Source organism: Neomonachus schauinslandi, chromosome 3 (genome assembly GCF_002201575.2).
Source record: "Neomonachus schauinslandi chromosome 3, ASM220157v2, whole genome shotgun sequence".
NCBI classification, from domain to species: domain Eukaryota; kingdom Metazoa; phylum Chordata; class Mammalia; order Carnivora; family Phocidae; genus Neomonachus; species Neomonachus schauinslandi.
Window position 1 is genome coordinate 92521986 of NC_058405.1, and position 10984 is coordinate 92532969.

Sequence of the window (10984 nt, forward strand, 5' to 3'; positions counted from 1 at the left end):
ATTTGACTGCTCTTTGATGTCCCAAAGTCAAGGCACCATGAATCTAGGGCAACCTACTGTCCTTTCGGCTCTCATCTACGTTCCTGAGAGGTGGCTCCTGGCTTCTGGGATCACAGTCACACCAGTGGGGAAGCTCAATGTCACATGGCAGCCAGCCCATCAAAGGTTGCCTCTTGCTCTCAGAAAAGTTTTGGTCACTGAGTCAGATATCTTTTTGGTAGCTTCCTCCCCCTGGAGCTAATGCTTCTACCTGTCAATCGTCCTAATACTTTTTTCCCCAAGTTTATTTGTTTGTTTCCTCAGGGTGCAATGTACCCAGTTTTTTCATGCACTCTTCCCTTCTCTGGAAATGTTCCAGTTTATTAATGTGCCTCTTAAAATAGCATGCCCAGAACTAGACGAAACACTCCAAACGTTCCAGTGTTGTCCGGTGTCCCACAGCACTCCGTTATTGTAACTGAGAATGCAATATAGCTTCTTTATAACTCATACTTCATACCGTGATCTTGGACCCATGACTCGTGTTGAAGGGTGGATGATGGGGGTGAGGGGTAGAGGTGGGGAAAAATTAACATGCTCTGAGTGTCTTGTAAGTGTCAGTCTAGATACTCTAACTGATACTTCATTTGCTCTTCCGACAAGCCTGCAAGGTAGATATTATCCCCCATTTTGCAGATGAGGAATCTGAGGCTCAGAGAAGTTAAGTAATTTGCCCAAGGTCACATAGCTGGTGAGTAACAGTCCTGGGTTTGGAAACTTTGTCTCGGCTCTGAAGCCTGCATTCTTTCCCTGCAGTACACTTCGTAAGGCCATGGAGCTTGGGACATTTGAACCTCAAGGTCATTTTCATATGAAGAGCTGTCAGCAAGGTTTCCCCAATACTATTCTTGTGCCTTTTTTTTTTTTAGATTAATTACCTTTTTCTTCTGGTTATAAAATAGTACTTACCCTCTGGAGAGAAATGAAAAGTGTAGAAAAAAATAAAATAAAAATAACAACTCTGTCCACAAACTTATCTTCCAAAGTCAACCATTATTAACCTCTATCACATCTTTTTACAGCCTTATGGTCTATGCATGTATGAGATTGAACCACATGAAATGGCCGGTACTCAATCATTTGACCTACAAAAGAGGGCAATTTCATGTAATTCAACCTAATACTTTTTTTTTAACAGATAGCAGGAATCACACTGTACATATAAAATTTGTATTCTGAGGGTGCCTGGGTGGCTCAGTAGTTAAGTGTCTAACTTCGGCTCAGGTCATGATCCTGGGTTCCTGGGATCGAGCCCCGCATCGGGCTCCCTCCTCCACGGGAAGCCTGCTTCTCCCTCTCCCACTCCCCCTGCTTGTGTTCCCTCTCTCGCTGTCTCTCTCTGTCAAATAAATAAATAAAATCTTTAAAAAAAAAATTTGTATTCTGCTTTTTCACATAATGTTACATTCTTAGCACGTGCTGACATCTTTTAAAACGCTTGGTAAGCAGCATTTTAATGGCAGCATACATTAAAACACTGATTTAAAATAATTTAGTTAATTGTTCTATTGTTGGACATTTGAGTGTTTTTCATCTAATCGTTCTGTGATCAACATCTTGATGTATAAATACGCTTTTCCTTTTGTGCTTATTTCTTTGTGTGTGTGTGCTAATGTCTTAGAATTAATTCCTAGAGGTAGAAGGGAGGTCAAAAGGAATGCATATTTCAAAGGTTCTTGATACATGCTACTTTCAGGAGAGATTGAAGCAATTTTTGGTCCCACTCTACCCTCAGCTGCATAGAATATTATTGCCTGTAAATATTAGTTCATCTGGTTGGGAACAGATGGTATAGCATTATTGGTTTAATTTTCATTTCTTTGATTCTTTTTAAGGCTGTCGCACAATTTGGTTTTTTTTTTAACCTAAAAGATGCAGGTTTTACATTTATCTTTATATGTCGCCTTTTCCCATCCCATTGAGATTCTTTCTGAATCAAAGATGAGTCAGTAATGGGAAGTGGCTGTGGGCTGCATCCATATGAGTGCAGTGTAGAGATCAGGAGAGGTGATGGTCCCACTCTTCTCCTTCCTGCTCAGAGAGTACATTGGAGCTTTCCAGCTCTCGGTTCTGGGTGTCTTATTTAGGAAGGACGTTGACAACAGAGCATATTAATTGAGCAGAAGGGTGAAGGATCGTGGAAAGAGATTGAAGACACAGGAAAAATGTAATGCTCAGACTATATGTGAGAGACGAGCGGGTAGAAGAGCTGAATTAAGAAATGACAGATCTCTCTGTACAATATTTGCAACCCTTCTAGAAGCCCAAAACGATTCCAAAATGCAAAGTTTATTTAAAAAAAAATAATGCTAGCCCCGCATCGGGCTCCCTGCTCAGCAGGAAGCCTGCTTCTCCCTCTCCCCCTCCCCCTGCTTGTGTTCCCTCTCTCACTGTGTCTCTCTCTGTCAGATGAATAAATAAAATCTTAAAAAAAAAAATAATGCTAGGCCTTAGATACAGACAAATTCAATTTATTTCAAGTGGCTCCAAAAGTAGGTCCAGAAAAAAGACCAATAGGAGCAATTTAAAAGTAATAGATTTTAGCTTCACGTGAGAAAAAATTACCTAATATTTTGCACCCTTGTATACCAGATGACTTCCTCAAAAGGCCAGGTGAGCCTATATCCCTGGAGGTATTCAAGCAAAGGCTTGAATTCAGGGTGATGGTAAGGGGCACTACGCATGGGGTAGAAGTTTGAGTTGGCATCAGATGATCCCCGAGATCTTTTCCAAAGCCAAGGTGTTCCGAGTCTATGAGCTGAGGTCCGCGGAATCTGATCAGCAGAGCAGTCAGTATTGAAAGGTTCCAGCTGCCTGAGCAGGTACACTCTGAGGCAGAAAAAAGCCTAGCCACCGGGTGGGTGGGGCTGACACATGCCTCTCTCTGCAGCACGAGTACCTGATGAAGCTGAAGGTCATGTACACTGTGGGCTATAGCTCCTCCCTGGTGATGCTCCTGGTCGCCCTCAGCATCCTCTGTGCTTTCCGGTGAGAACACATTGCCATTTCTCTGTCTCCCCAGCCTTCCACAGGCACAGAATTTGGGTCTCTTTAAATTACTCAGGCCAGAGAAAGGAAGGTCTGGGTGGGCCACTTGGTGACCTCTTGATCTAAACCTTACCTGTGGCCAAACACTGATGTTCCTGTGATCTTATTCATATTTTTTATTCATTCCACAGTTACTGCGTGTAACGAGGAACTTACTGCACATGTACTATTTGTAATTTTCACACAATGCTATAAGATGGGTATCATTACCCCCGTTTTACAAGTGTGTTAGCCAGACTCTTGGTTGCAAGAAACAGAAATCCGCCTTAAAACAGTTTAAGTAAACAAAGGTGACCTGACCCACATATTGACAAGGTCAGGGGTGCTGGCTTTAGGAATGGCTGTATCTAGGTGCTCAAAGGTATCAGCAGAACTAGGTCTATCTCCCTCCCTTTCTCGAGGGAGGGGTGGCAGGGACAACCACCAGCAGCCTCAGGGGTACATTCCACCGGCTCGGCCACACCAGGACAAGGAGAGCTTCTTCCCCATTAGTTGCAATCAAAGTCCTGGGGTGGGGATGGGGGTGGGGATATCTCATAAGCTGGGCTTGGGTCACATGCCCAACCTGAGCCAGTCACGGCAGCCAGGGGTGGAGTACTCTGATTGGTCAGGTCTATCAACAGGGTGGGAGGATGGAGTCACCCCCACTCAGAGCTGGAATGGGTTCCCCATAAGAAAGCTTGCTTCTGGTACCAGAAGACGGGGAAAGAGTAACAGACCTCTGACCCCTCCCACAGAGGAGGAGACTCAGGCTCTGGAAGGTGAAAAGGCTTGCCCGAGGTCAAGGTCGTCTAGCTAAGAAGCGGCCGCGTGCCTGTGGCTCTGGCCCCCATGGCCCTGCATTCTCTCTCTCCAGGAGGCTTCACTGCACCCGCAACTACATCCACATGCACCTTTTTGTGTCCTTCATCCTGCGTGCCCTGTCCAACTTCATCAAGGACGCCGTGCTCTTCTCCTCGGACGATGTCGCTCACTGTGATGCCCAAAGGGTAACATGCCTGCATGGCCCCGAGTGTGGCCAGGCTGCCCACACTCAGCCCAACTCCGGGAGAGGGTGGTGGCCCCCTTGCCCTTCCCCCACGTCCCAGCTGAGGTTGCACTTAATGCCTAGTGCTGGGCCAGGGGGCCTGGGGAGAGTCCCATGTCTCCATGTGCACAGTCTGGGTCATGTATGAGGGCAGTTTGTCAGGAGGCCGCTGGGGGCTGCCCTTCAACTCCCAGCATCCAGGAGTGGCTTAGCCACTCTGGCAATTAGATACATAGTGAGGCTCGTCTTTTCCCTCCACCTGCCAAGTCCCAGCTATGGACAGATGGCCAGGTCTAAAGAGGGCTGGGGTTGGGTGTAGAAAGAAAAGCGCGAACATATGCCTAGGTTCTGCAAACACAGGTCTGTAGCAAAACAATTATTTTGTTAAATCTAACCCCCTTCCTCCTTCTGAATGCTCAGATAACTCTTAATTCTTTGCAATATTGCTCTGTGTATCAGTTGGGAATTCCTTTTGCAGCATATACCAGAACACAGCACATCAGTGGCTCAAACGGATGGGGATTGTTTCCCACATCAGCCGTCCACAGATGGGCAATCCAGAGGTTGTACGGCGGCTCCGTGATGCAGTGGTGGACACAGTCCTTTTCCCTCTTTCTGCTCCAGCGTGCTTGATGCCATGCTTTAACACTGCTTGTTTACAACATGGCTGTTGCAGCCCCAGGCCTCACATGCATGTTCCAGTCAAAAAAGAGAGTCAGGGTTAAACAGTTTTTGTCTTTGGGCAGCTTTGCCTTTTTAGGGTGGGAAAGAATGCCTGCCCCAAGACACCTATCTACATCTCATTGGCTAGAACCGTGTCATGGGACCACACCTAACTGCAAAGGAAGCTGGGAGATCGGATTTTTTTTTACCATCATAGTCTCCATAGCAGAGGAAAACAAGGGAGAAGGGATTGGAGTTTGAGATTGGTTCGGTCAACCTCCCTGTCACTTCCCACCACTCAAATCTGTAATTCCTTACGGATCTGTTAAGTTTGTGTTGTTCATAGTTGTGTGTGTGTGTGTTTTCTGACTCCAGCTGAATCTCCCTTCAGGATATTGTCAGGATGAAGTAAGAGTACCAGAGTGAGAGTCAGAAGACTTAAATTCAGGCCCCCCACCTCACTGACCAGCAGTGGAGAAGTCCAGCAGTGTCCCGCAGGGAACCTTCTTGGGTTCCACCAAACATCAGACTCCTGGGCCAACCACGGGCGCCCCCCGGAATCCGAGTCTGCGGGAGACCGGAGGGCAACACCGGCTTCTCCTCCTCCGTGGATGTGACCTCCACGTAGCCCATGTAGCAGCCCTCAGGCCATCCCAGAAGCTGTCCTCTCCCCAGGGGACAGCTCAGGGAAAGGAAAGGGGACCCTTGCCGCATGGGAATGGTTGCCTTGCTGGGACGGAAGCCTCGGGCCCCACAAGTCCCCAGGCACAGCTTCCGGCGATCCCCGCAAGAGACAGGCCTCTAACAAGTCACTGCGTCAGGCAAGGCCAGCACTGGCCCCCCATCTGGTAGTTAGAGGTCTCCAGAACAGACGCAGTGTGCCAGTCGGGGGCCATTTTCACTATAATCAATGTTGCCCTCCTAACATAATTGGTACGTCCCTTCTTCATCTGTTTCCGGGGAAAGAGCTTGGAAAGGATTTTGTTACTCCTTGGCTCAGAAATCCCTTTCCTTCTCTCGGCCTGGTGCTCATCTGCAAAGGAGGCACTTGGGAGCTGGGCCCTATGTGACACAGATTTTACTGCTGGCGGTCAGCTCCAGGGTTCGAATGCACTGCCTACTTCTTTGATGGCCCGTTAGCCTTCTTGGCTGAGCCTCTTGGCATGTGGACTTCCACCCTCTAGAGAACTCCTGGGCCTGGACTTCTGAGAGTGGACAGCCACAGGGGATGGCCAGGAGCCCTTAGAGACTCTCTCTGTGACCTGACCCCTACTACGCCCTGTCACGTCCTTCAGGGGTGGCCGCCAGTGGGGAGCCCGCTGTTGCCCAGCCCTGGGGCTCACCTGCCTCTCTCCTTGCAGGTGGGCTGTAAGCTGGTCATGGCTTTCTTCCAGTACTGCATCATGGCCAACTATGCCTGGCTGCTGGTGGAAGGCCTCTACCTTCACACGCTCCTCGTCATCTCCTTCTTCTCCGAAAGGAAGTGCCTCCGGGGATTTGTTGCCCTCGGATGGGGTATGTTTCTCCATGGGTAGAACGGCGGGGGTATGTGGAAACAGGCGCTGAGCCAGAGGATTCGGTTTCTAGTTCCAGTTCCACACACAGTTAAGTTAGCTAATTTGTGGAATCTTAGGCAAGTTGCTTCTTGTTTAACCCCCTGGCTTTGGTTTACTTGTATGGCAAGTAGGAATTCAGTTAAAATGTAGCCCCAGTTTTGGCCACCCAAAGTCTCTTACCATTTGATACCAACCAACGCTTGTTGCTTCATCTTCCTTAGACGTTCCATTCATGTATTTTCATTCTTGCTTCCTTTCTATATCAGTTAGTGTACTTTTGATTGTAGGTATCAGAAAATCTGGCTTAGATCAGCTTTAAACATAAAAGAAAGCATTGGCTCATGTATCTGAAAAGTCCAAGGATCACCAGCTTCAGGTGAGGCTGGATCCAGCAGCTCAACAACATTTCTTTGTGCCTTTCGACTTCGCCTTCTGTAACGTCAGCTTGATCTCTAGGCTGGTGCTCCCAGTGTAACTGCCAACAGCTTCTGGGCTACCAGCTTCCTTGTTGTACCTAATGAGAGAAAAAGGCCCAGCATTCCCAACAAATACTCTGAGGTTCACTCTGATTGGACCAGCTTGTCTCAGACACGTCCTGAGCCAATCACAGAGGCCTGAGTGAGTGGAATACACTGATTGGCTTAAGCTATTCAAACCACATGGCTTCCCAAAGGAATTTCAGGGTTCATTTGTAGGAAGGAGGGGAAATGGCAGTCAGGTAGCCAACTGCAGGCCGCATTCTTTCTCTTCCCCCTTTCTTTTCTGATCAATGAAGATGATAACTCCATTTCTTGAGCACTTACTATGAGCAGGGCAGTTTACATGCATTAATTAATTGCCACCACAACCTCCAGAGGCCCTTCAAAGAAGCCTGCTAAAAGACGGGATGTAATATGCTCAGCTCACACTGTAAACAAGGGCAGACCCAGGATTCAAACCAAGGCTTGCCTGTTTCCAAAGGCCCCTTAACTCTTATTCTGCCATTAACAAACATCCATCCATCCATCCATCCATCCATCCATCCATCCATCCATGTACCCATCCATCCGTCTGTCCGTCCATCCATCCATCCACCCATCCATCCGTCTGTCCATCCATCCATCCATCCATCCATTGTTCATTTGATAAACATATGTAAGTTACCCATTGGGTTCTAGAAAGATAGCCAGGTTCCTCTGAGTGACTCATATGCTTACAGGGATAGTCATGTGTACCAGCCATTAATTTCATTTGCTTTCTTCTTAGTGCCTTTAATTAAGAAGTGCCCCTGCCAGGAAAGCCCTGTCTTTTCTGCTTGTCTAAATCCTTCCATGCAAGGACCCCATCTCCTCACATCAGGGAAGTCACCTGAGCTGCCAGAGCTTGCCGAGCCTTCCTGTAGACTTTGGCAGCCTGATTAGCACATGACCCTTAGCCAGTGGGAGCTGTGGTACTCTGCAGATCTTTGGATTTCTGCAGAAAACAGTAGTCCCAGAGTACTGGGGGACCAGGGACCTGCCTTATGCAGTTGACCCCAAAAAAGGACCCCATTTGGAACCTCGTTCACTGACCTTGACTCCCAGATCTGCCAGGATCTCATCATGTGAATATAGGCAGTTTCATTATCTGTAATATCAGGATCATAATTTTTTCAACTTTCTTCGAGCATTTCTTTGTGCTCAGAGGGGCTTCTAGAGATTACAGAAACAAAAACAGTTCCATCATTCAAAGGGGTCGTATCAAGCAGGGAGACAAAATTGCATTGCAACATCTCCATCACGGATTTTTAGGAGGGTTTATTTTATTTTATTTTAAAGGTTTGTATTAATTTGAGAGAAGAGATAGAGCACAAGCTGATGGGGAGAAGCAGAGGGAGAAGCAGACTCCCTGCTGAGCAGGGAGCCTGATGCGACTCGATCCCAGGACTCTGAGATCATGACCTGAACCGAAGGCAGATGCCTAACCAACTGAGCCACCCAGCGCCCCATGGATTTTTAGGAGGGTTTAAGTGAGATTATGAGAACCTTCCTTTCTTTCTCAAATAATGCAAGGCCCTGAGATAGAACAGCACATAAAGCAGAGGTTCCTTCCCTCCTGGTCTCTCTGCCTGCACCGCCCCAAGGAGAACTTGAAGGGACTTAGGAAGGTCTAAAGTTTTCCGTCTGGGAGAAGCCTTTCTCTTGCAAAAGCAGGGACCCCTCCTCAATTTGTATGCAACTTGTTTCCCCAGAGATGGGTTGCTTAAATGAGTACATGCTCACTGTATAACTGCAAAAAATAAAATTAAGTAGAAAAAAATTACCCTGGTCTCATCTAATGAACATTTTGGGGGGTTTTCTTCCAGACTATTTTTCCTACTGAGTTTTTCTCTGCATTGTTGTGGTCATTCTTTTTTTTTTTTTTTTTTTTTAAGATTTTATTTATTTATTTGTCAGAGAAAGAGAGAGAGAGAACACAAGCACAAGCAGTGGGAGCGGCAGGCTCCCCGCTGAGCAGGGAGCCTGATGCAGGACTTGATTCTGGGACCCTGGGATAATAACCTGAGCTGAAGGCAGACGCTTAACCGACTGAGCCACCCAGGCGCCCCTGTTGTGGTCATTCTAAATGTAGAATTCTGAATCTTGTTTCTTTCTATTGACACACAGGCATGCTCTGTATTCTTCCACCTCTGCCATAAACATTTTTAACTCATCTCTGTACCTATTTAACCAAATACCTATTGTATGGACATTTGGTTGTTTCTAATTTTCCACTATTATAAGTAACACAGTGATAAATACTTTTATGGACAAAGCTTATTTCCATGTGTAATATGGGATCCTAGAATTAGGATCACTGGATCAAAAGGAGTGGGCACTTTTAAGATTTTTTTTTTAATTTTTTTAAAAGATTTTATTTATTTATTTGACAGAGAGAGACACAGAGAGAGAGGGAACACAAGCAGGAGGAGTGGGAGAGGGAGAAGCAGGCTCCCCGCTGAGCAGGGAGCCCAACGTGGGGCTCGATCCCAGGACCCTGGGATCATGACCTGAGCCGAAGGCGGACGCTTAACGACTGAGCCACCCAGGCGCCCCAAGATTTTTAATACTTACCCAACACTTTTACTTTTTCAAGGTGGCTGGGGTGTCTGTCTGCACCCAGAAAAGGGTGACACCTCTGGCTTTTGTGGGGATGAACCAAGCTCCCACTCACTGAGTTGGTGGCTCTCCAGTTGGAGCCAGCATCAGAGTCACATGGAGGGTGTGTCAAGCCCAGCTGGCTGGATCCCACGCCCAGTGCCTCTGAGCCAGTTGGCCTTGGGTGTAGCCAGAGACTCCTCACATCTAACAAGGCCCCAAGTGACTCTGATCCTGATAGTCTGGGGACCACACTAAGAAACCCTAACTTGAGCCATTATTGGTTTTCCCACTTTCTGCCAACTCTGTTAAAGATGGGAGACAACGAACAGGTGGCCCTTCAGAACCCATGTTCTTTGCCCAAAGCATCCAAAATTGAGCCAAGGAATTAAAAAATATATATATTATTTTTATTAAAGTCATGCACATACTTGGTTTAAATAATTAAATAGCGGGGTGCCTGGGCGGCTCAGTCGGTGAAGCGTCTGCCTCTGGCTCAGGTCATGATCTCAGGGTCCTGGGATCGAGCCCCGCGTCGGGCTCCGTGCTCAGCAGAGCCTGCTGCTCCCTCTGCCTGCCACTCTCCCTGCTTGTGCTCACTCTCTCTCTGTCGAATGAATAAATAACATCTTTTTAAAAAAGTCCTATTCTATGTATGTATCCTTATATCTATGTAAATGTTTACTGCTGAGCCGAGTGGTGTACAATGATTTCACTTCCAATAGTTAACCTTTCGTTTTTTACGGAGTCACTTTTGATTGACTTATTTGTTTTATGTTGCTGTCCTTAATTCCCCCCAGTTCACCCAGAGCACTGGAAAACTCCAGTGCTGTTTCCCGATCATCCCATGCCAACAGGAAATCTATTAGTTCCTATTTGTTGGTTTCTTCCTGCTGTATTCGTTTCCTATGGGTGGCCGTAAACAAATTGCCACAAACTCGGTGGCTTAAAACAATAGAAATTTATTCTCTCACAGTGCTGGTGGCCAGAAGTTCGACATCAAGGTTCTGGCAGGGTTGATTCCTTCTGAACTGCTCCATGCCTCTCTCTCTTCCAGCTTCTGGTCACTGCTGGCAGTCCTTGGCGGATTTTGGCTTGTGGCTGCATCCTTGTGATTTCTCCCTCTGTGTTGACGTGGCCTTCTTTCCGCTGTGTGTCCTTCTGCTCTGTGTCTCTCATGGTCTTCTCATAAGGATGCCAGTCATATTGGATTAGGTCCCCCATATGACTGGCATCCTTCTAAGTATGACCTCTTCTTAACTAATTACACCTGCTAAGACCTTATTTCCAAATAAGGTCACACTAAGGTTCTGGGTAGATAGGAATTTAGGGAGGATGCTTTTCAACCTGATAGAGCCAACAATGTTCTTTCTAGAGCCTTCTGATTTCCTGCCCTATTTGGGCTGGTTGTTCTCTAGACTTGCTCAATTCCCTTACCCTTCATGCTGAGAATTTCCTTCATTTCCCTCTATAAATCCTATTCCTTTCTTTCTTTCTTTCTTTCTTTCTTTCTTTCTTTCTTTCTTTCTTTCTTTCTTTCTTTCTTTCTTTCTTTC

General features: G+C 46.7%; 1 protein-coding gene across 1 annotated transcript in view; it reads left to right on the plus strand.

The window, feature by feature from the left end:
- The window catches only part of SCTR (secretin receptor), a 74902-nt gene that overhangs the window by 49324 nt on the left and 14594 nt on the right, over positions 1-10984 (plus strand). Inside the window, exons 7-9 of the mRNA XM_021695854.2 lie at positions 2930-3027; positions 3944-4076; positions 6139-6292. Coding sequence (XP_021551529.1) covers positions 2930-3027; positions 3944-4076; positions 6139-6292 — 385 coding nt within the window. The remainder of the gene's footprint in view (positions 1-2929; positions 3028-3943; positions 4077-6138; positions 6293-10984) is intronic.